General features: G+C 37.5%; 2 protein-coding genes across 4 annotated transcripts in view; both read left to right on the top strand.

Moving 5' to 3' along the window:
* LOC114651772 (uncharacterized) overlaps nucleotides 1–24,358 on the top strand; it is a 53,354-nt gene extending 28,996 nt beyond the window's left edge. The window contains exons 9-13 of the mRNA XM_028801734.2: nucleotides 7,260–7,378; nucleotides 15,740–15,868; nucleotides 19,560–19,763; nucleotides 23,292–23,439; nucleotides 24,248–24,358. Of these exons, the coding sequence (XP_028657567.2) occupies nucleotides 7,260–7,378; nucleotides 15,740–15,868; nucleotides 19,560–19,763; nucleotides 23,292–23,439; nucleotides 24,248–24,252 (605 nt within the window). The 3' untranslated portion in view covers nucleotides 24,253–24,358. The remainder of the gene's footprint in view (nucleotides 1–7,259; nucleotides 7,379–15,739; nucleotides 15,869–19,559; nucleotides 19,764–23,291; nucleotides 23,440–24,247) is intronic.
* Nucleotides 1–25,880, top strand: part of LOC114652763 (uncharacterized) — a 363,527-nt gene that overhangs the window by 284,276 nt on the left and 53,371 nt on the right. The window lies entirely within an intron of this gene.

Below are 25,880 nucleotides of genomic sequence, written 5' to 3'. Positions count from 1 at the left end.
GTTGTGGCACGTGGCTAGGGGTGGTAGCCAGCCTGGACTCCCAGGAGGACCAGAGGAGGGCTTGCGCCTACTCCAAACCACGAGGGAGCAACCACCCTGTTTGCTTTGGGGACCACGCGTAGAGAGCTTTGAAGCTTATCCCTGTAGCAGCCCATGGTCACTGCCAGGGGGTGCCCCGATGCCTATGGAGCCCTGGACCTCAGCACTTCCATCACACCCGGAAGTGCTGGGGGGAAGAGGATCGGGGACACCCGGAGTGCTTCCAGGCACGCAGCCGGCACTTCCACCACACTGGGAAGTGCCGGTGTAAGATTACCGGGAAGCACCTGGAGCACATCCAGGTGATCATAGAAGGGGCCGCCTCCCTTCATTCAGGGCTGGAGTCGGGTGAGGAACAGGACAGAGCTTGAAGGAGAGGAGTGGAGGCGGTGAAGAAGGCAGAGTGAAAGAGGCCTGGACTTTGGGGGAGTCTTGGGGGTTTGTGTGCACTTACTCTTGTAAATAGTTGTAAATAAACGTGTGGTGGTGCTTTTAAACATGTCTGCCTTTCTTTGTCCGGGGCTCATTCCACAAAGTACAGATGAAAACACTAAAATTTTGAAGTTTATCTTTGGTAGGGTAAGTTTTGAGCAGATGTGTTCCAAATAAAAACAAACTGGGATAACCTTTTAAGTGTGTATACAGCCAAGAAGCAGTAGAGCAGGTTTAAAAGTGTTTTACATATAATGCAGAAGTACTAGGGTGTTGTACCGTGTTAGCCATTATGAATGTAGAGAAAAGCCAAGCAAAATGACACCTTTTATTGGCTAACTAGAAAGATTACAATATGCAAGCTTTCGAGGCAACTCAGGCCCCTTCTTCAGGCAAGATGTAATCAATGTATCAATATATGATTACATCTTGCCTGAAGAAGGGGCCTGAGTTGCCTCAAAAGCTTGCATATTGTAATCTTTCTAGTTAGCCAATAAAAGGTGTCATTTTGCTTGGCTTTTCTCTATATAATGCAGAACAAATTTATCCCAAAATTTAGAAGCAGTAGGAAATTAAAGAACACTCTGCCGTTGATAAATAAGGAAATAAAACAGAAGCTGTAAAGGAAAAATAGCTTTCTAAATTTTAAAAATCGTATAACTGAAGTTCCAACTGTAGGGCTTATGAGACCAACAGTTAAAAAGGCTGTTAGGAAAGCTAAACAGCAGTTAGACAAAAATATGTTGTGCAAAAGGCAATAGATGATCAAAAGAGATTCTTTTAGTGTTTAAGTAGTAACATGATGGTCAAGGAAAAGGTGAAGTGTATCAGGAATAGTAAGGATGAATTAAAATTTACCAACAGTGACATAATAAATGTTCTAGGTATCAAACTAAAAGATGGGGGAATTCAAGGCACAGTAAACAGGTAGAGAATTGGATCAGAAATTAGAATCTAAGTGTTATGGTGCAAAGACCCTTATCAGAATTAGGAGATAAATAAAAAGTGGTGTTCCTCTGGGACACGTGCCGGGACTACTGCTCTTTTTAATATACAGTGAAAAATTTGACACGATTATATATAAAAGGCTTGCTACATTTGTAGGTGATACCAAAACTAGCTGGAATGGCAGACAATTAGCTGAATCATTACATAGGGATTTGAACAGCATACTGGCTTGTGCCCAATTTATGGCAGATGATTTTTAATCATCTAAGTAAGTGTAAGATTTTAAATGTAGCAAGTAAAAATGTTACATTTGAATAGACAATGGGAAGTCAGAAACTTCAAAATACACTTTGTTAAGGAGACTCATCACTATCTGCATCGACACAGTGTACAGAAGCCATTAACTAGGCTAATTAGACGGTAGTGTATATAGCTCAGTATGTAGAGAAAAAGTCAAAGGAGGTCATTTTTAAGCTGTATTAAGCCATATCATGCATCATTTGGAGTTCTCTGTGCAGGTTTGGTTTCCAGGCTAGAAAAAAGAAATAGCAGTACTAGAAAAAATCCAGAGAAGCATAGCCATACTGATTCCAAATCTGTGAGAAGTATGAGCTATGTGTAAAGATTCAAAGAGTTAAATGTTTTCAGTTTAAGCAAATGAAGATTAAAGTGGAGATATGACTGAAGTTTTTAAAACTATGAAGAGAATTAATTAATTAGATCCTAGCTGTCACCTTTTTAATGTTTAATAACTATTTCAAGAAAGTAGCAATTGTCACACACGTGCGAGTGGGAGGCAGCTAAAGGACCTAAGTAATTGTAATAAAACATCTGACCAGAGGGCGGCGGAGACATCACTTCCGGTGCCGGCCCCTTTGCTGACGTCACTTCTGAACCAGAAGACATCACTTCTGATTCTGGCCCTTTTGATGACGTCACTTCCTTTACGGGCCTTTAAAGCCTCCATCTTTGTCTGTAATAATCAGTTCTGTTTTGGACTCTGTTCTATACACATCGTGCTTCAAAAACTGCAGCTGGGAAAACAATATACGGGTGGCTGCCCCAAATCTTTATGATGTCTGTGTTGCTTTATTATCACACAGTATACAATCAAGAAGATACAAATTGCAGAACATATACAACAAATAAATTTAAAATTAACTTATTAAAAGCAATGCAGAATTAAAACAGAACAGGAAAGTAAAACAAAAGTTAACAAAGAAAGAACTCCTGCTACTTTAAAAATAGTTCTTAAACAAGAAAGGGGACACAGATGGAAATACACTAAGGGTCAATATTGTATGAAAATTAAAAGTTTTTCTTCATCAAGAAAACCATAGACACATGCAATACATTATAAAGCAATATAGAAGGATTTCATGGTCCTTCAAAACATAGCTTAATGTTTTTGGATTAGCAAGCTTTGTTGAGCTGAATTGCCTTTTTTATCAAAATTGTTTTACTGTATGTCCTACTCCTTGTGTTACCATGGGGGAGAATTATAAAGTGGGCAGGAAACCATGTGAGGGTTACCTGATCAGGAAGGTATTGTACTCTAGAAGATTCTATTCTGTGGACACTTATAGATTTGATAGGCTCTGGGAGGCAGGTGAAACCTGGGACCACAAAGGGAACTCCTCAAGTCTGACCACTGGATGATCTAGGTTAATCCTAACTTAGAAAGTGGTTGGCAGAGGAAGGTTAAGCTTAAAGACAGGAGATGAGATGAGCACACACTCTTTCTGAAATGGTGGTAGTGTTAGGGTTAGGGCTGTGAGTTAAAGACAGTCCTTGTTGTAGTGTGAGTCTTTTCATATGTGGTTTTAGTCATTATAATTTTCCAACTTTATTTTTCTTCCTAGTATCTTTATTCTGTAAATAAATTACATTTTTTGGACCATTTGGTTTGTTACTTAATTCCAATGAATGGTGGTACACAAGGATTCCTCCTGTCACAACACATGCAATATATAAAGGGAAAACAACAAATTGTGACATGGCACTTGTCTTCAGGTTAGAGATCGAATATTCGGGACTGATGCGTCAACACCACGTGAAACTGTCAAAGCATGAAGTTTAGAAACACTGTTTCAATGTGTTTTTAAATTCTGCATGTCATGATCATGGGGAAGCAAAGCATTTACCTGTGATCACCTCTGTGCCTAAGGTTAATCTGCTTATCCCAGTTCAGTCTTAAAAGCAAACTCATGAAATGCGTAACACTGGTCCCCAGTTTGAGAGTTTTTGTGAGAAGTGAGAGATAGTGGTAGACAGCAATAAGCAAACATTGCAAATAAATTTGAGACCCCATTTTCTGTTGTGAAATAGCTACTTAGAATTCCCATCAAAAGTAAATTTCACAATTTGCAATTGGCAGCTTGCTTATTGGAATAATACATTTTTTACACTTCATCATTTGAGGTCTGAAGTATCACTTTATCAGCTTACACTGGATCACTTAAGCAAAATATGACAAAAAACACTGTTAATATCACATTGTTCCTAATATTTCAGTAGTAAATAGCAAAGACTGGTAAAATACCATTTTTTAATTATTAAGTACCTCTGGTCCACTTGTGGAAGCATTTTTTACAACAATTTACTTAGGCACTCTTTGCAATAGTATTTTTTGATTTTTTTTTTTCACCACACACCTTGGAGTAATATAAAATGGATTGGAAGAGTCCAGAAATGGAGGGTTGGTTCCACTTTTTTGGTATGTGTGGAAAAGGAAACCCGTTCTCGACTGTCTTTTATTCTGCAATTCTTTACTGTTAATAGAGCTAGATCACAGTGTTACCTCTGCATTAAAGGTAGGTAGGGCACTGGTTCCCTCCCTTCCCTCTAGCAGATAGCACTGTTGTGCAAAAACTACGTAAGTAGTAAACTCATCTTAATAAATGAATGTACTTCTTTTTTGGTATTTGTTATACTGTTTTAATCCCTGAGACGAAATTGTCTTTTCATGTGATATTTGGAGGACAGAGCACAGGGTCAGCCATTGTACAGCACCCATGGATTTTCAGTTTAAAGGCCTTGCTCGAGGGCCAAAATGAGTAGGATCCATTTTAGCAGTAAAAGGATTTGAAACCGGCATCCTTCCAGATACCAGCACAGATTCTTAGCCTCAAGCCAGCACTTCACCTTTGTTAAAATGTTTCTGAAATACTGAAAATACAGTAGTTGATATCAATAGATTTTTCTACTCCATGCTATGCACACACACACAGAGATTAGAGCCAATGTAGCAATAGCAACTCACCTAAGTTTTTCCAGGTTGATGTTTATTAAGTTTAAGTTTAGGTAGAGTAGTAGCACAGTGCTGTCACTCCTGTCTTACAGTGCCAGCGTCTGCACAAGTTTTATATGTTCTCCCCATGTATTTATGAATTGATTGGTACAACTGAGTGTTAGTGAGTTTACTGACTCAAACGTGGTGTCCTAATTTTTTTATATTACCAAATCCTCAGGAAGAGTGACTCAACATATATTAAAAACGTCAATAATTGGTTTACGGCACTTCAGTTTGCTCTTTTGCTCACTCTGCTCTTTTCATTTTCTGAGTATTTTTTTTATCATGCATGCGGTGAACATATCATGGAAACTGCAATGTGTGGGTGGGTTGGCTCTTTTATCAAAAATACAATATAGTTTAAACAGTTCACCTCAGATGTATTATTATTTTTACAAAGTATAATGAAACTTGTATCTGCTCTTTTCATTAAGCTGCCACATGGCATGAATATAGCCTGTAGGCTATGTAAAATAACAGTACAGAATATAATGGACCAAAAGTCAGCACCATTTAAGTAAAAACAATCAAATGATCTGAGTGCACATCTGTCTGAACATGGCAGAACATAACCATTGAAGAAACAGAATTGAAGAAGCAAAAGTAGGATTATAAGCAGAATATAACCTGGTGCTGTGTGGCTTGTGGGGGGCTTATAACAACTCCACCCATGACAGCGGTTGTAAAAAGACAAGCGAGCCAGAAATGTATTCTAATGCAATGAAAATAGTTTTAGCCTGTGATAAAATATTTCTATTTCAAAATGGTCCCTCATAAACTTGGAACACATGTTTTCTTATCTCAAAAAACTTGCTACTCCAAAGTGGACGAATTTGGTAAGAGTTAAGGCTGTTTCATTCACCTATACACCCTTCAGAGATCTTTTTTGGTGTGTGCACTATTCATTGTAGGACCTCATGGTCAGAAACACTGTAATTTCCAAACCAGGCAGTGATGCAGCTGGTCAGAATGGTCTTGATGGTGCTTTGTGAAATGTGGTGAGAAGTGGAGGGGTAGACTTGCAAGCATAGACACTGTTGCACCTTCTTGGCTATGAAAGTCTTACTAATTGACCAAGTAAGGTTAACTGTGAGTTACACCCTAAGGAATTTGGTGATCTCGACCAATTCCACCGCAGAAACCTCAATAAGCAGTGATATCCATCAGCTGGTTTCAACATTGCTTGAGCAACTTGTCCAGATGTATTGTCTGGCCCAGCTGCCTTGTATGGATTCAACAAAGTTCTTCTCACTTCAACAATGGACAAACACGGTGTTTGTTTTTCCTCAGGAGAGATTGACATCCTTGCAGGAATGTTCTTAAGGGCTTTAAAGCCATGCATAGAAGTTCTTTAGTACATCAGGTAAGAACCAAAGAGGTTAATACTATACTATATGAATTACCATCATGTTTAAAATACATATAAGTTAATAAATATTCATTATACAATAAAATTAAATTAATAATATCTACATTTTTTGATTCATTCAAGTGGGACATAGAAAAGGTTTGTTTTTTATTATCAATGAATCAAACAAATCAAATGATTCAATTAACTTAATCAGATAGTTCCAAAGAATCAGATCAGTAAAACGAATTGAAATGCCCATCACTACAAACCAAAGTATAGCTAGCTTGAGTAGAGCCAATTGGAGACTGGATATTAATCTGTTGCAGTTTCAAGCTATATAAATGACCAATGGCATTTGTTTTCTGAGAGGAAGTTCTTGTTGATGATTTTTTATTTCCTTTTTTCTCTCTGTTTTCATGTATTGTATAGTACTGTTAGAAACTGGCATGACTAGAAACAAACTTAACTTTGTCCTCAATAGTGGGCATAAAGCAGTTGATGATAGGGTGAACTATGATTACTTTATAGAAAAAGTACTCATGCATGCCCTCACAGTTTCTTGGGGCTTTGGGGCTTAGGTCTCAAAGAATTAAATAAAAGTAAAAACATAAAACCTGAGTGTTTCACCTTCTTGCATTCCTAACCCCTCTTTCAGTTATATATGCACAACACCAGTAACTTCATCTTTACCCTTATCTTGCCCTCGCGAAAGAAATCACAAATATGGCCTGGTACAGTTAATAAATATTAAAACTGTAACCTTCAAAAATGTGCAACTTGTAATAACCATTGAAACTTTCATTCACAGCATTAATATATTCCAGGAGTTTCTGAGCATTCAAGAGCAGTACAGGGTGATTGTGTAAGCAATAAATTAAAGGAGCGGGAGGACCTCATATTTGTCTGTCAGGCTGTTCTGCAGATACTATGATAATGACTGGAGAAGCCTTAATGGTTTCTGCATCATTTCAAGAGGTAGATCTAAAGCTGATTAAATGCATTTATTGAAAACATGTTTATGTTTGTTTTACTCCCATTCTTGTCTTCTATGTGTCATATCAAAATTTCTGGTGCTTTCATATAACTTTACAGGCATAAACTGCTGTATTCAGAATAGAATTTATCTTAAGTACAAAAAGAAGCTTTTGGTTATTATTATATCATTTGATCATTTGTTTATCTGTGTTATAATTTAAGGTGACGAAAACAAAAGAAGTGGCAAAAAGGAAAATAAACAAGAAGAAAGGCATCATATGGCTTTAAAAAAGAGGTTTGAGATCCTTACAACACATTCTCAGCAGCACAGCTTTGATGAAGTGAGTTCCAAATACAGTGTGTTATATTTGATTTTGCTTTAATTTAACCTTAATTCTAACCTTAACCTTACAATTTTACTAGTGTTCCCAGTTCATACTTATTTAAACATTAAAGCATAAAACATATATGGTAAGTCACAGTAGTTTGGTTTAATTAAATAAATCATATACCAAAGGACTAATTTTAGCAAGGTGAACTGGAGAATGGGAATAAACATGACTAGTATTTCTTGCTCATTAAACCTAATCTTCTGGCTTTGCAGAATCTTTGCTTGTGACATCATAAACGAGGTGTAGGAGACAAATGGGCCAGGCTCAGAATGTTCTCTCTAACCCCACCCCACTTTACACACACACACACAAAACTGAATACCCTTAAATGAAAGTATATAGATAGCCTGCTCTACAATGAATATTGAGACTGAATGATATAGGGTCCACCTTGAATCAATGGCATGCACATTATAACACTTAAACCATTGACATCAAATAAAATGAAACAATACTGTATACTTACATTAATCAACAGCAAACTGGTATGCAGCCGCTCCATCAATTAGATCAGTTGCAAAGGTGCTTTAAAGTATATACTGTATGTTCATTTCATCTGTGACATCTCTCCCAGAACAGTGATCACACACAAAAAAAAATCACCGAATTAGGGTCAGGGTTACACAGCATTGGCACTACTGCCTCCTAAAATCGGTTTGTTAAAGGCTTCCAGCACAGCAGGTATGATAGAGTGCAGGGTGGCTGAGATATTCCTATGACCTATCGGCGAGTTACCTGAGAAGTGACAGCAGGTAACCAATAGAAATTGATAAAAAACCAAGAAAGTTCTTCAGTGCACATACTGTATGCAGCATTGGCCCCTTTAAAGGGTGACTAAAATAGAATCTCTATCACTTTTGAGGTTTAATATATTTGTCACATCAATGCACACTTTAATAACAGCTTGGTGATAGAAATTATTATATGCGTGAGCTGTAGTTTAGCTGGTTTTATTGATCAAGTTTGTTGTCATCTCCCACTTTTTCCAAAATGTTACATACTAATGGATCACAGTTGTCCTAAAAATAGGCATGTTCTAACATCAAGTTTTCTTTTATAAATCCAGATGTATTTGTGCAAAGCCGTGTACGCACATTTCAAGTATCTTTTTATAAATCTGGGAGGCAATTAGCCAATGTCTTAATCAAAATATTTGCAAAGGTCAAGAAATCAAATTGAACCATAATGTTGAAACAAAAAACGTAAAAACTATGCTCACCAATGAAAAGGCCATAATGATTTCCTAAAATGTGTTTTTTTTCCTTGACAAACACCATAAAAAGGTTTATTTTATGAATCCAGAATCTGGGACACCAAAGCCAACATAACATCATTCTTATAATGCCAAGTCTGTACACACTCACACATGCCCATGCACACACACACACACTCATACACACACAGAGTCAGGCGACAAGCAAAATGACTTTTTTAGCACTGTTCCAAGATTTCTTCATTTCTTTTTCCCAACAAAGTTTATTTTGTGGGAGCTTTTTCTTGACTTAGGGGGTCAAGCCTAGGGGACTGTCAAAAAACAGGGCCTGTTAAAACCTGTTGAGGCATTCCTTGTGTGATTTTGGATTATGCACAACATAAATTGTTGTTGATATCTGTGCTTTGTCCCTGACTTTCTCTTACTGTATGTTCATTTTTTTTATTCCATTTGCAGCTTTAAGTCACACATGCTTATTACACATCTAATTAAATTGTTATTATTCTAGTTGAGTAATTGTCTTACATAAGGTTGCCACATATACCCTGTTACAGCATCCTCCACCCAATACTGTGCTTTTTTATCCACTAATGCCTCCCCTCACCAATACTGTACACTCAACCTAAGTGCTATGCTGGTTGGGTTGCTATTGCTGCTAGGATGCAGGTCAAAAAACTTGTTATTAACTTAAAATCCTTGCTGGTCTTGTCCTCTTTACCTTCTGCCATTGGTCTACTTATTCCTTCATTATTTTTTTCTTTTTTGGCTTGTTTAATAAGTATGCCTCCTCCACAGACACTTTAAAATGTAGTCTGGTCTCTCAGTTGTTGCTTCCACATGCAGTTAACAGATTCCTCTCAATACCCACACCACCGTGCTTTTATTGATATGTAGATGATGTATCTTATGAACCTAACACTAGTTATATTTATCAAGAATTGTTTTCCAGTCTACCTATAATGTTCATTTTTAAATTCCTGCTCCACAGTTTTGCTTAGTTCTCAAATGTACAGTATGTGTCCTTGACTTCTATAAAGCAACCTGCTTATGATGTTTAAGAAAGTTGCAACATGAACGCGCTGTTTTCCATTCCATTCTAGTAAATTGTACTGGGAATCTGTTGTGGCATCAAGAGCAGGTATTGGTCAAGTAAACAAGTTAATGTAATCTGTCACAAGGAAAGTTTGAAATAGAAAGCTAATTCATAATTGTAGTCACACAGAGTGTTTTTCTGTTTTAACACGGATACATTTCAGAATTCGACAGTTCTTTTAAAAGGGAGTTTTTGAGTTTCAAGATACCTCAATGAACAGTAACCTTCCCTGACAAATTTACTGTATGGTAAATTTCAACAAAATCAGTTCAGTGAGTTTCCAGATTGTTTGATACAGACAGACAGACAGACAGACACACACACACGATGACAGTAGGTGCTTTTCACCTTATAGGTGAATGCACCTAAAAAGCATTGACATCATGATGTGCAGATGGTTGAAATACTTGCTTCAAGAAAGAAACAGAATATGGTGCAAGGGCTCTTTTCTAATTTAAATGCCATGTGAGGCTCTAATATAATTTTAAATCTGTATTAATGATAATAATAATAATAATAATAATTCATTACATTTATATAGCGCTTTTCTCAGTACTCAAAGTGCTAAATGCTTTAAATGATTTAAATGTATAAGTAGTACATACTTTATATTTTCAGATGACACTAAATTAGATGTGCGGTGGGCTGGTGCCCTGCCCGGGGTTTGTTCCTGCCTTGCGTCCTGTGCTGGCTTGGATGGACTCCAGCAGACCCCTGTGACCCTGTGTTAGGATATAGCGGGTTGTAGAATGACTGACTGACTGACTGACTCAATTAGATGTGTTAGCAGAGACAATAATTTGATCATGAAAAAAAATCAGAACTGGGTTAATGTCGTAGGTTGCAGATTACTTTTGTTTGAATTTAACTTCATTGGTTTACATTTTGTAAAGTAAAATCTTAATGTACTTAATACCGATGGAACAGAGTAGATTGGTTGCACAAAGTATACAATATTAAGAAGTCTTAGTCTTGGTAGGCTTGTAATTGTCTAAATACAGACAATGAAGAGAAACAATCTGAAAAGCTAATAGGGTGATCTAGCAGATTATAAAGTATATCTTATTATTTGGTTTATAGGCTGAGAGACGCTACACTGTCTAATGCTTATAAAACCTCATCTGGAATACAGAATGTAGTCATAACAGCTAATGTGGCTCTCCAGAATGGACCTGTGTTTTCCAACTGTGAATGTGTTATGATGAATAATCTGAGGAGATTACATCTGAGATGATATGGCATTTATAATTAGAAATGGAATAAAGTGGACAACTTCCCCTCTCTTTGAATCTTTAAATGTAGTTTTATTATAAATATAACTTGGGGGATAATATCATCATGCTTTTTTTTGCAGAGAAAGTCTTATGGAGTGCTTTTTCACATTTAATAATTTACACCTCAATGCTGATGGGTAAACTTGAATTATTATTCTGTTCTATTATTCTATTAGAGTATGTATAATCATTAAACCATGACTACTTCCTATTCACATTAAGTATATTAGTTTCCAAAGGAGATTTTTTGTATAACTTTACATATTATTTGCATCTGCTTGGAAGTTGATTTACATCAGCTTTAATCTCAGAGTTTAAGTCTGAGTTTATTAAGGTGTATTATTTGACAGACAGGTAGACGTGATGGTTTCACCACACACACGTTTATTTACACTATTTTCATCCATCTTAGTGCACATACCCAGTGCCGCAGCACCAATCACCCCTGAAGTCCTGGCCACAACACAATGCCTTCTCCAAGTCTCTGGTCCGCCTCCACTCCTCTTCACCAAGCTTCATCCTCTTCCACCCGACTCTTGCCCCTGACTTGGGGGAGGCGGCCCCTTTTATACACCCCGGATGGACTCCAGGTGCATCCTAAGGGCTTCTGTAGCCACACTCCTGTGTGGCGAATCCTCTGTCGGTGTATCCGGGAGTCCTCCGGGTGTCCCCAATACTCTTCCCACCAGCACTTCCGGGTGTGGCGGAAGTACTGAGGTCCAGGGCTCCCAAGGCATCAGGGCGCCCCCTGGCGGTGACCACGGGCCCCTACAGGGTTGAGCTTCCAAGCTCTGTACCCGTGGCCCCCACAGCCACCAGGGAGGACGCCCCCTCGTGTTCTGGAGGAGGCACAAGCCCTCCTCCGGTCCTCATGGGCATCCCGGCCGGGCATAAACCCCCGCCGGGTACCACATATTATAATCATTTTGTATTTCCTATGACAGCAACAGTAATCAAATGATCTTCACTTTTATTAACAGAATAGAGAATGACATTAAGGTATTAAAGACCAGGTTATTATCTGTGCACCACTCAACCAAGTGTCAACCCCCCTGACCTTATTATAAGGATTGAATCAAAAGACAGTTGTGTGTAAAAAGGAATAAGAGAATAGGGCTCAGATCTCAACCCTGTGGCACTCCAATGTTAGAGTGGAGGAAGTGTAGCTTCTTACCCTAATGTTCTTGGGTCTGTTGGTGGTAAAGTCCATAATCCAAGTACAGTGTGTAAACTACCCAGACCAAAATTGTTAAGTTTATTAACCAATTTATGGGGAATTGTGGTACTTAAAGCAGAACTGAAATCAACAAACGGCATCCTCACTTACATACTTTGATATTACAGATGTGTCAATGCTTTGTGCAGTGCGATCTTGACATCTGCAAATCTGCATGGAATCCTGGTATTGGATTTGATGTGTGACAATATTAGTTTTTTAATCACTCAATCATTTCACTGCTATGTTTTGACAACAAGAATGATGGTAGTGGATTTGAGTCAAGTGTGGAAATAGCTTGTCGTAATGAGGGATAGATATATTGTTAAACACTTCTGCTAGTTGGTCTGCACATGTGTTCAGTGCATTACCCAAAGCCTAGGGACTGGCTGCTTCGTTGATGTCAGTTTTGCATAAAACAGATTTCACCTAATGATGTTGAAAATAAAATCCTTCTCTGGTGGTGCGATGTGAGTGCCAGCTGTGGTATTTTTGATTGTCAAAACAAGGAGAGAACTGATTTAGAACATCAGGAAACTAAGTGTTATTATTGGGGTTAATGGGGTTGTTGTTTTAATTGATTTCCAAATACAGAAAGAGTTATCATTTTAAAATTTTTCATAATGCACTATTTTTATTTTTGCTTAATGTCTCTGATGCCTTTTTTAGATTCCCCCTAGTAGCCTTATAAACCTGGATATCTCCACATTTAAATTCTGCATCATGTGCACACACCTTGCTGTTCAACCATGGCTTTTAATTGGGAAACAATTGAAAAGTTTTTTTTTCTTTGCTGTTGCTGTAACACAATTTAAGCACAAAATTGATATGAGATAAAGCTAATGTTTATCCCTTTAGTTCTGCCTCCTGTGAAATTAGATCTGAGCTTTCAAACTACTCTTGCCATGCTGAAGTGGCTTCCTCTGACCACATTTGTACAATGTTTATAATTGATTTTGCTCTGCAGACCAGGGTATTGTAAACAATTCCTCCATTGTTTAATAAACTCAAATCAAGAATCTTAGAGTAAATCCCTTGCACTAGCAGAAACTGCCAGAAATGTGTTTAGTCATTCAGCTTAGGGCATGTCTCCATTTGAGTGTCTTTATGGGTTTCAGCCTCATCTTTTGGATATTTCTTCCTGCTCCTCATACATTCCCATAGGTGCAGCTTATCTGTTGAACTTGTGGTCCACGTAGCAGCTAGTTCATGTGAATCTAGTAAAGACACGTGCTTCTGCAAAATAGTTTGTGGACTGTAAGTGGAAAAAGATGCCTACCTTCAAGATCAAACAGTAGGTGTGGCAAGATACACAAGACATCTGCCTGAGGGTTCCAGTGTCGCAAACTAGAATATTTAATTGGCCCTTATATTATCCATAGGAGAGTTGGCCATGCATCCTATAGCCTGGCACTCCCAGCACATCTTAAGATACATTTGACTTTTCATGTCTCCAGACTGAAATCCATGCATTCAAGCCCTTATTACAAGAAAAAGATGCAATTTCCTCCTGTCCAAGTGAATGGTTTGGAGGAATTTGAAGTTTCCTTGGCAACGTTTTCCACACTGCAATGCACTCATTTGTGACATCATCAGAGTGATGGTTTAAAGGTTGTCCTTGGCAGTGCCAGATTTTCCGAGTTTGTCGGATAAACCCTTCATATGTCGTTTCCTATCATTATGGAGATTAAAATTAAATTCAGATGCCTTGTTCAGACAATTATATAATAATAATAGACTCAATTAGAGTAATCTGCCTGAAGAAACATTTTTAGAAGCAACTACTGTGGTTGGTCCTTACCAATTACTCTAGTGATTACAGCCCAGGCAAAGCAGAGAGACTCTGAAAGAAGTTCCTCTTAGTTAACTCACCAATACCATATTTAATGAGACGTAAACATTTTAAATTGGCCTATTTGTTCTGCTCTGTTCAGTTACCCTGTAATTACTTTTATCACTGAATTAGTAGATTAGTATTTTTGGTTGGAAGACATAAAGATATGAAAGATTTTGTCTTGGCTTGAGAAACTTTTAATAGAACAAAAATACCGAAGATTAAGCTTTGGCTTTATTTTAGAATATTTTTCCTCCTAATTATCCATGGATAGAATTAATAATAAAGTTTATTATGTATCTACCTCCCTCCCAAGGATATACAATGTTAGATCCATTTCCACAAAGTTTCCAAAAAGTTCATTTTTTTACTATTATTTTGTTTATATTAATATTATAATTTAATTTTATTACTTGCCTAATTATATATTTTATGAAAGCATTATTTTATTTCTTAATTATGTAGTTATTTTGTGTATATTTTTGTTCTCTTATGTTCTATAAGTTTTGTGTGTGGACCCCTAAGAGGTGGGGCAACCAATACCTCATTGCCAGGAAACACCTGGTCATACCCCCGCCCCCACCAAAAGGCTTGAGAGAGCGACTTGCTTGAGGTTCATTAAATGCACTTTGGAGGAGAGTTAAGTATTTTTTTGTTTCTTTGTTTGGATTTCTAGTTTTGTGATTTTATTTTTTTTTTCTGCTCTGGCTTCTTGGTTTATGATTTACAGATTTAGGATTTGGCTTGTTTTGTTTGGAATGACTTCTAGACTAATCTGTTGCTTCTTTTTTTAGCCTTGCCTGTTTTCGTGTTAAACATCTTTTAGCAAATGCCACAGTTTAGTATTTTTGGCATGGCTGTAGTCATAGTGTTCACTGTTGCTGTATCGGTTGCTCATCACATGATGACATGCTACCTTCTTTGTTCAAGCTTCCATACTTTTTAATCAACTTCTTGTGCATTTAGTTATTCAGAATCATTTTAGGGAGTCAGGCCTTTTCAAGTGTTTATTTTTCACTTTGTTTTCTGGTTTGTGTGTTGGGCTTTGGTGATCAGCATTCTACTGGCATTTGACTCTGAGTTTGTTTTTTGATCTCATTTTCTCTTATGTCTCCTGGACTTTGTGAAACTGCCACCATCTCTGTATCTTCAGTTGGGTGTCAGCACAGTTGCATAGTCGCAAACACTTTGTTACCTTGCTGTTGTTGTCTGAGAGTAGCCTTGTGTGCTACGGTGTAGACTATCCCATCTAAAAAAGAAGAGGTCTCCATTGTCCATGAAGTCAATCCATGCCCTTGCATAAAGAACAGCACTGCCAAATGTTCTCCAGTGTACCTTGTAGCTGCTCAACCTCTTGGATTTATAATATTAAAGCTGCTAATGCAAACAACTCACAGTTTCCAAAATTTTAAACATTATTGGAAAAATGTACTTTAGACAATGACCTTTCTCATCTTTAGAGATTACTACCTAATATCAAACATTATCTTCAAATGTGAATGAGTAACTGAAATATTTAAAAATATTTAATTACAATTGATTCATTTTTTTATCTGCAATGCACTACAGAATATGAAGTATTTTACCAATATTAAAAATGTAGAATTGCATTACAATACAAGTTCATTTTATGAAGAAAATTGTTACTATTTGTATTTTCAATGAGTTGTTCTTTTTTAGGAGGATCTAATGAAAATTAAAAACCCATATGGCATAATTCTGAATGAAGAAGTAAATAGTTTTGAAGGGACCTCAGCATATTTTGTGGGACTTGGAAAAAATGCAACTGAAGATCGCCTGTTCATCAGGGTACGCAAACTCTTTTTAAAATTCCAACTGATGATACACATTATATCATGAGGAAAGTATGTGAATTTGCAGGTTTAACAATATATGGAGGAAAACACTGTTGCATCCAAAGCATAAAGCTAGTGCATGATGTATTTTGTAAATCCAAGGAAATGGGGATAAACTTACATTAATTTAAAATCAGATTGTAGTAATGGAAAAAGATTTTTAGTCAAATTTTAAACCTTTGGCAATGAATTTTTGTTTTAGTTTTCTTTGGTGAATTAATCTTTCCCGTGACCCTGTGTTCGGATTCAGCGGGTTGGAAAATGGATGGATGGATGGAATTAATCTTTTATCTTTTTTGGCAATAGTTATTTGTCTGATAGTATTGACTAGTCATTTGCTTGTCCCTGAAAAAGTTTTTATCACTTTCCCAAAATAAAATCTTTTGCTGATAATTTTAGCCAATATGCATACCAAATTGTCCTGTGCCCTGCTAAGGGGGAACAGGAGAAGTAAGGGACACCAATGGTGTCATTAATTTTATAATAAGGGAATTCTGGGGAGAGCCTCACAGTACTTTCTGAGTGTATTTCTGACTCTGACGTACAGTGTACGTACTTTTTAACCATGGGCCATTTGACTTTGAAGTGGAGAAGTGAATTGGAACAAATTCTGACATGCAAGAGGAGGTATGAGGTGAAAGTGAATGAGAGAGAATAGAATGCTGGAAAAAGTGAGTATTATTTCCTGCATGAGTATTGCTTTTGTTAGAATGATATGCAACTTCAGAGGAAAGACAACAATCATAATGAATCCCCTTAGTGCAATTAGGTGTCCAAAGGGTGGTAAAGAAGTAAGAAAATTAAAATAAGCAGGTTCAAACATATTTGAAAGAACAAGTAGCGATCAAAACCAGGAAGACCAAAAGGACTAGAAACACAGCCAAAGCAATAATAAAAAAACAAGTCAAATAATTGTAAAAAGTTAAAAACATTACAACTTAAAAACAATTGTGATGAGAACAGACTTTTTAGCCCAAAAAGCTTCTCTTACCCATTCACCTTCATTCTCCAAGTAACAGTTCTCGTAATGATTAAATCCATTACCATCACTTATTCTGTCTTGCTAGGGACTGGTGTTGATGAGTCCTGTTGTGGTTCCCCATACCTGTCTACGACCCAGCTCCTGTCACAATCTGAAATTGGTAGGAAACCTCAAATTCTGGGTTTGATGCCCCAGGACACTGTGCACCTCTACTCTTGGGCTTACGCCCAGCTGTTCTACTTCTCTGATCTGGAGTCTTTTCGTGAGAAATTTTGGAAGTGCACACCTAAAGGAGACCTGGGCAAGACCAACTTATTCTTTACTACAATGCAGATTAGCCACCACCTCCTCAAGCTCAGCAACTTTAAGCTTGAGATGCTGGATCAACTGGCACCTCCCCCAGAAGTAAGAATCCTGGGAGCTGACATTGCCAGATTCAGCTTCCAAAAAGTCCAAAATCATACAGGACATCCATTGTACTGGCCTCATGAATAAAATTTATTTGGGTGACAGCTAAGCCCTTTCATAATTAAGTATAAATTAATTAAAAGTTTAACAAACTACAGCTCCTTTTCAGCAATTACTGGCTCTCTCTAAGCCCCCATACTTACTTTTTAAGATGCTCTCACTATTAGATGCTTTTTTCCCTTTGCTACTGACACACTTTAAACTGCCTGCTGAATGTGCTTTTTTCTATTACTAGACTTTGCCTCTTGACCTCTTCCTTTCTTTCTAATCTAGCACAACTATCAATAATATAACTGCCTTTCTTAAACATGCTCTTACCGTCACCTTTTTCCTAGCTGCAATGCTTGTCGACTTGTACTTGAGTTAACTAGGATTATTTTACTTATTTCTTTGCTGGGAAATCTATTTCCTTTGTTACACTAATAGAGATGAAGCTGGCTAATAATTCACTTATTGTCCTACTGCTGAGATGCATTATGCCTGTCACAGCTACGGCCACTTTTGACTTACACGTGTAGTCAGTCTGCACACTGAAAACATGCTCTTGCTTCTGAGTACCTGGAAGAAAAGAGATATACTAGAAGAGAGTCTGCCCTAACTAAAAATAGTTTCTGAAATGCAAGAAAAGTTTGTAAATCATCCCAGAGCTAGGATACAGACTCTGTTGTGCCATCACTTTTTATAATTGAGCCTGATGATGCAATATGTCACTTCTCATAACCTAACCAATAATGGGAATACCATCAGCAAACAATTTGGCCATGGTCATGTAAAGACAGTCAGAAAATGGTAAATGGCAAAAGACAACTCAACATTGTGTCACTGGAAAACTGATCAAATAAAGAGGTTATTTAAATATTACATTTGTGCAAAAAGTCCTGCGTTGGGCTGGCGCCCTGCCCGGTATTTGTTCCCTGCCTTGCAGCCAGTGTTGGCTGGGATTGGCTCCAGCACACCACCGTGACCCTCTAGTGAGGATATATCGGGTTGGATAATGGATGGATGGATGGTTGGATTTGTGCAAAAATGATCAAAAATTAATTTCCTGACAACAGTAAATAACTGCAAAAATGAATTGATTTCTATTTGCTTCCTGTTCATCAGTTTGGTACATTTTGTTTATCTCTCCATGTGTTGTGGCAGGCGGCCAGGGTTCATGCCCGGCCGGGACGCCCCTGCACTCTATATTCAGGGGGAGCAGTCCTGGACAGTGCAATAACCTCCCCCTGGATGCTAGATGGCTAGTATCCCCTGGGTTGGAGCAGTGCCTTGGTTTCCCACGGGGCTCCATGGGAATTGGAGTTGGGTGCAGCCCTGTTGGGTCCCACAGGCACCGCCAGGGGATGCTGCAGCTGGGACTCCTGAGTCCCTATATGCAGTGTATTCACCAAACCCGGAAGTGCAGCCGGAACTCCGCAATCAAGCACCTGGAGCACTTCTGGGTGGACCATAAAAGGGCCCAGCAACCACCACTTGGAGAGCCAGAATCAAGCTCAGGAGGACGAGGTTGCCTGGAAGGAGTGGTAGAGGAAGAAAAGAGTGCTTTATTTGTGTGTTTTATTTGGTGTTTGTGCTGGGGACTGTATACTGCCTGTAGGACACGGGGAAGACGTGCGCCCACAGGTGAAGAAAAAAATAAATCTTTTTGTTTATTTTACGTGTGCCTCTGTGTCCAGTCTGTGTCGGGTCGGCGCCTGTATAGCACCTTTTCACAGTGTTTATTCTTTGTATAATGATATCTTCACTTTTTAATGCTTGGACAACTTCTTTAGTATATTTTGGAGTTGGGAAAGGTTCAAGAATTCCCACATATTAATGTTTAAAAGACATTAATATTCCATGCAGACAATATGGGGCTGGAAAGTGGAGTTATAATTTTCTGAAGAAAAACTAATCAAGAAATTGTTAAATTCAAGTTAAATTATCCAAAACACCAGTCAAAAAGAGACATAATTTGATGTGGTGTCAGATAATATGGAAAGACTGCATCTCATCCCAAAAGATGCTCAAGATTGTGTCGATTAGAGGAGAAAGATTGGGAGGGAACCTGCTAACCTGAGTAAACCTGGAAAATAGTCAGTAAATTAGTGGTGATGATGATGAGCACAAAACAAACATTACAGTCATTCTGTTGACTTTTAAGATTTTATTATTAACACAGATTAACACATTGAATTTTTAATGTTTAATAAAGGAGAAACTGCGAGAGATGATTACGTTGACAAATGTGTCTGCTGACCAGGAGAAACTTCAAGAAATGAAAATTGCAGCAGTGAAGGAAATAGTGGTCTATGCTCCATGCAAACTTCTCTGTGGTGAAAAAGAACTAATTGAAATGCCTGGAACAGATGACTCTGACCCTCTTGCTCTTCATGACATTGGCAACATACTAAATGAGGTAAATTGAAAAGTAATGGTTTCCTGAGATAAAATAAGAGCATAATACAAGATAAAATATGCATTCCCATTAATTTATGTTATTTGTGTGTTCTATTAAATTAAATTAAGCTGTGTATTTGAATGTATTCTTGTTTATAATGGAGATATAGAGCTGAGACATTTTGCATGTTGATCGGGACACATAATTAAGCATTTTACTCTGCTATTTACATGTGGCAAACCTACTATTGTTACTACTATTAACAGCACTGCTGCTAATGGTTTTATTAGATACATCTACTGTATTTTAACCCATGACACTTAGGGGCACTTGAAAGAAGTATTCAAACAGAACAACACTAACAGCATTTATTTATAAAATTTTATTTATTCAAAAATAAAAATATTTATTTATTTTATATTTATATATAAAACATGTAGCTCTCCATGCTTTTAAAAACAATTAAGAAAAAATGCCATTCAAGTGAAAAAATAACAAAATATAAACAAAACACGAAAATAATAAAAATTATAAAAAAACAGAAATGGCACGGTGGTGCAGTGGTAGCACTGCTGCCTCGCAGTTACATAGGAGACCTGGGTTCACTTCCTGGGTTCTCCCTGCATGGAGTTTGCATGTTCTCCCTGTGTCTGCATGGGTTTCCTTCATGTGCTCCGGTTTCCTCCCACAGTCCAAAGACATGCAAGTTAGGTGGATTGGCGATTCTAAATTGGCCCTAGTGTGTGCTTGGTGTGGTGTGTGTGTGTTTGTGTGTGTCCTGTGGTGGGTTGGCACCCTGCCTGGGATTGGTTCCTGCCTTGTGCCCTGTGTTGGCTGGGATTGGCTCCAGCAGACCCCTGTGACCCTGTGTTCGGATTCAGCGGGTTGGAAAATGGATGGATGAATGGAAAAACAGAAACATCCATAATACTGATAAACAAACCAGTAAAAGAAAAGGTGTTATGCATGAATTACCATCACTGGCCACTTTATTAGGCACACTTGTTCAACTGCTTGTTAACACAAATATCTCATCAGCCAATCATGTGGCAGCAACTCAGTGCATTTAGGCATCTAGACATCAGAATGGGGAAGAAAGGTGATGTAAGTGACTTTCAACGTTGCGTGGATGTTGGTGCCAGACAGGCAGGTCTGGGGTCTGAAACTGCTGATCTTATTTTTTCATGCACAACCATCTCTAAGGTTTACAGAAAATGGTATGAAAGGGGGAAAATGTCCAGTGAGCGGCAGTTGTTTGGGTGAAAATGCCTTGTTGATGCCAGAGGTCATAGGAGAATTGCCAGACAGTTTCAAGCTGATAGAAAGTTAACATCAACTCAAATAACCACTCATTACAACCAAGATATACAGAAGAGCATCTCTTCATGCACAACAAGTCAAACCTTGAAGCAGATGGTCTATGGCAGGGGAGACTGCACCGGGTGCCACTCCTGTCAGCTATGAACAGGCAACTGAGGCTACAAATTGACAGGATCACCAAAATTGGTCAACAGAAGATTGGAAAAGCATTGCCTGGTCCGATGAGTCTCAATTTCTGCTACAACATTCAGAAGGTAGGGTCAGAATTAGGCATGAACAACCTGAAAGCAAAGATCCATCCTGCCTTGTATCAACAGTTCAGGCTGGTCATGATTGTGTAATGGTGTGGGGGATATTTTCTTGGTCCATTTTGGGCCCCTTAGTAGCATTGTTTAAATCGCACAGTCTACCTGAATCTTGTTGCTGACCATGTCCAACTCTTTATGACCACCAACTTATGATGGCTACTTCCAGCAAGATAATGCACCATATCACAAAGCTCAAATCATGTCAAGCTGGTTTCTTGAGCATGACAATGAGTTCACCATACTCAAAGGGCCTCCACAGTCATCAGATATCAATCCAATAGAGCACCTTTGGGATGTGGTGGAATGGGATATGTAGATGACAAATATGCAGCAACTGCGTGATGCTACCATGTCAATATGGACCAAAATCTCTGAAGAATGTTTCCAGCACCTTGTTGAATCTATGCCACAAAGAATTACTGCAGTTCTGAAGGCAAATTGGGGTCCAACCTGGTACTAGCAAGGTTTACCTAATAAAGTGGCCAGTGAGTGTAAATCACTGTTAACTAAACTCCTCTTTTAATTCTCCAATGGTTATAATGGTAACTCTGAACTAGCCAAGTAGGCCCATATAAACAAAAGAAAATGATGTATTAAGGCAAAATAAAAATAAATGAATCCAACATTTATGATACATGAGATAAAATAGGAAATGCCACTCTTAGCCAACTTGCACACAAATAAGGTTCCTTATTATTTGTACCTACTACAGTTTTATCCAGGACACTTGCAAGCCCAGACACTCAAACTCCTCACTCAGTCTCTCGAGAACCCTGATCAGAGCCTCCATTGAGTATGCGAAGATCATAGCATCGTCTGTCAAGATCAGTGAATTATTTCTTCACCAACACATGCACTACAGCCGCTGGACCCCATGACCCTGCACAACCCTGGTCAATTTAAGCATTGAATATGGTAGGAGCAAGAACACACACTTGATGAACACCAGAATCAACTTGGAAAAACACAGAGGTTTTGCCTCCATTCTGCACAGCACTCACAGTACCAGTGTACAGGCCGGCCATGACATCCAGCAACTTTGGGGGAACCGAGCGAAGTCTCAGGCTGTCCCATGGCACAGCTTGATCAACTGAGTTGAAGTTTTTTTCAAAAATTGACAAAGGGTGCAAAGAAATTATGCTGATATTTGCGTTTGCACTTGATGAGAACCCTCAGTGCCCGGATATGGTTGATGGTAGACTTTTTAGATGTAAAACCAGACTGCTCCAGTCATTGGTAGGTGAGCAAGTGAACACAGATCCTATTGAGAATGACCTTAGAAAGGACATTACCCAGCTCCAAGAGCAGTGTTATCCCCCTGTGTTTGCTGCAATACAGACAATCTCCTTTCCCTTTCCAGGTAGGGGCGACAAGTCTCATTTTTCAGTCTCCCAAATGGAAGCAAAGATTGCTTGCAATGAAAGGAGGACAGCCTTACCACCAGCCTGGTGAAGTTTACCCTGGATACCCCAAATCTCTGGAGCCTTCCCTACCCCCAGCTGGTTCATCACCTGTGCAATCTCAGTGAGATTGGGTGGTTCACAGCTAACTGGAGGATCAGTCTCAAGAACCATGGACCCAGAGATGTCCAACATACTAGCTGGAGGATCAGCTTTAAACAGCTGCTCAAAGTAGCCAGCCCAGTGGGCCACAATTGCAGCATTATTCATAAGGGCCGTTTCATCACCTGCTCTGACTGTGACTCTCTGAGGAACAGAATCCATAAAATTGAAAACTTCCAAGAGGTGAATACTTTTTTAGGCACTGTATATCTATATAAAACTTTCAAACAAAAACGCTGGTATTTTTAGGCATTTAGAAGCTGCAAAGATGCTTTTAGTGTTTACTTATCAATTTATTAATTATGTAATGCACCTGAAGATAAAAAAGCTTCTACTTTTGTATTTTTTTCCAATAGGCAAATGGTACCTTACTTTTGTCAGAATCTTCCTTTAATATTGGAGAAGCTGATGTAAAGACAATTCTTCGAGACAGTAAATTCCTTCACAACTTTGTAAAATCTCCAGAAGAATACATGTTGATGTTCTATCTCTTATCAGGAGAAGGTTTTCATTTTCCTTTTAAATTAAAAATTCATTTTGAGTTACTTTAAAATTAGGATATTTAAAAGGCTGCATTATTTTTCTTTCTTTTGTCAGTATATCTTGAACCTTAGTTAGAAACTAAATTAGAAACGTTAACTCCTAATTGTACAAATAAAATAGACATATCACTGGAAAATTTGGTGCAAGATACAGGGAAAGGAGAAGATCAGGACAATTTAATTTCTCTAATACACACCTTAGAAGTATTTCTATGAGTTATGGATATACAGTAACTATGAGGATCATTTGTAAATATCTGGTTGTATTTAAATAGGGTCATTTTAAATACTTTATAATTGTATAGAATAATCTTTTTAAAATAAACTAATTATATTTTGTATCAGTTGAGACATATTCACCTTATTGAACTGTATACTGTAATATTAAGTAAATGTGATATATATTTTTTGATATGTTTAATTAGAACTAATGCAGATATTGATGAAATATCAATCTTGAGCAACAAGTAAAATGTAAAATCAGAATCAAATTTATGTAAGATGTGCTTAGTATACTGTAAAATTTGACAGGAGATTACTGTTTTATGTATTTATTTTATGTATTGTCACAGGATTGGTTCCTGTATTGCAACAGTTACTTGCCACATTTTGGCCAGAACCTTTTTTTTCATAATTATTTCTACTAAGGGAGAATTTTCCTGTTCATATTAATAGAACGTTTCATTTAATTTATAATTATAAAGTATGAATTTATGAATAAAAAATTATAAATGGCATATAGAGTAACTGATGTTTTATTGATTTTGTAGAATAAAGATTTGCACTTTACAAAGGAAGAACAAATTATGGATATGGAATTTGTTAAAGAAGAGCAAAAAAAAAGAGAAGAAGAAATTCGAGGACTTGAAAGGCTCCTTGAGGTCTGAAGAAAAAAAAAACATGTTAATTATGTTTCCTACATACCACTCAAATAAGAAACTTTTTGTAGTATCTGTGCACCCATTAATGCCTAAAAGTCACAAAAAAAGAGGAAAGAGGAGCAATAGTCAGTCAGTCATTATCCAATCCTCTATATCCTAACACAGGGGGTCACGGGAGTCTGTACATTATCATGACTGCAATTTTAGAGAACATTTTGCTTTCTAATAATGTTGTTTAACATTCATGTCACATTATCCAGTCATATCCTCACCACCTTACATATAATATTTTTACTAAAATATTGTTAAATAAACCACTTAATAAAAACTCTTTTTTGAATGAAAATTGAACACACTCAAACATGAATGAGTATTTAAATTGTACACTCACCTCCCACTTTTACATTTATATTTATGTTCACAATTTGAGTATCTCTTGATTATTTACTCGCTGTCTGTAAAACTGCATGGGTGACTTGTAACTTGTAACCCGTTAATGACGGAGGGAGGTAGATGTTCAGTTTCAGTTCTTGTTCATGTCTGAGTGTATTCATATTCTGTTTTATTTCACACAGCTTTTTTCTGGAAGTGGTATATTTATCAATATTCAGTTAACATACACGTGTTTGGGATGTTGTGAGCATACAACTGAATGATTTATCATGTGGATAATATGACACAATTTAATGTGACATTTTTTTTCATGGGGGTTTTTGATATTGTTTGCTGATGTCCAATGTTGGTTGGTTGCCATAGATTTGGTAATCTACTTTCTGAATGAAAAACAACAGATTACATTTTTTCTTGTCAATCAATACAAACTACATTGGGTAAATAACTGATCAAAAACTATAATTTTTGGTTGAAATATTTCTTTAAACAACTGTCCAAATTTGTGAAATGCATTTTTGTAAATGTTTCTTATAATTGTATCAGGTTATATTAATACATTTTACCAAAGTGTTGCTATAGTAATTTATTTTTAATTTTACAGAAACAACTACCAGAGAATGTGAAAAAAAGTGTAAACTCGTCTGTGATTTTTCCAGTTTTTCATTGTTCACTTCTTATGCAAGAGGTAACTAAACATTATTAAAGGTTATCATTACTATATAAATATTTATCTTTCAATTATCAAAATCCTTTCATACGAATTATTTTTTTCCCTCAATGTACATCTCTATATGTATGAAATCCAATGTCTGTCTGTAAGTCTGTCCGCTTTTCACATGGGAAACTACTTAATGATTTTTGATCAGGTTTTTTCTATAATTTGCTTGAACGTTCCGGTTAATTTTGCGACTTCACTCAGCTAAATATCATGGTTTGCTTGCAGGAGCAATTCATTCCTGCTAATCCGAGACAGAAGCTGCGGGCCAAGGGTAGGAGGAAGCGTGATGTCAGGAGTGGACAGTTGAACAGGGCCCTCTTCACTCATGTGCCAGCCACCGTTTTATCGGTCTACCTCTGGCCATGTTTTGGACTTTACCGTCCATCTGCTTAGCTAGCGATACCAATTTGT

This window comes from Erpetoichthys calabaricus, chromosome 5 (genome assembly GCF_900747795.2).
Source record: "Erpetoichthys calabaricus chromosome 5, fErpCal1.3, whole genome shotgun sequence".
NCBI lineage: Eukaryota > Metazoa > Chordata > Cladistia > Polypteriformes > Polypteridae > Erpetoichthys > Erpetoichthys calabaricus.
The sequence above is the reverse complement of the archived record's forward strand: the minus strand, read 5'-3'. Positions and strand labels throughout refer to the sequence as shown.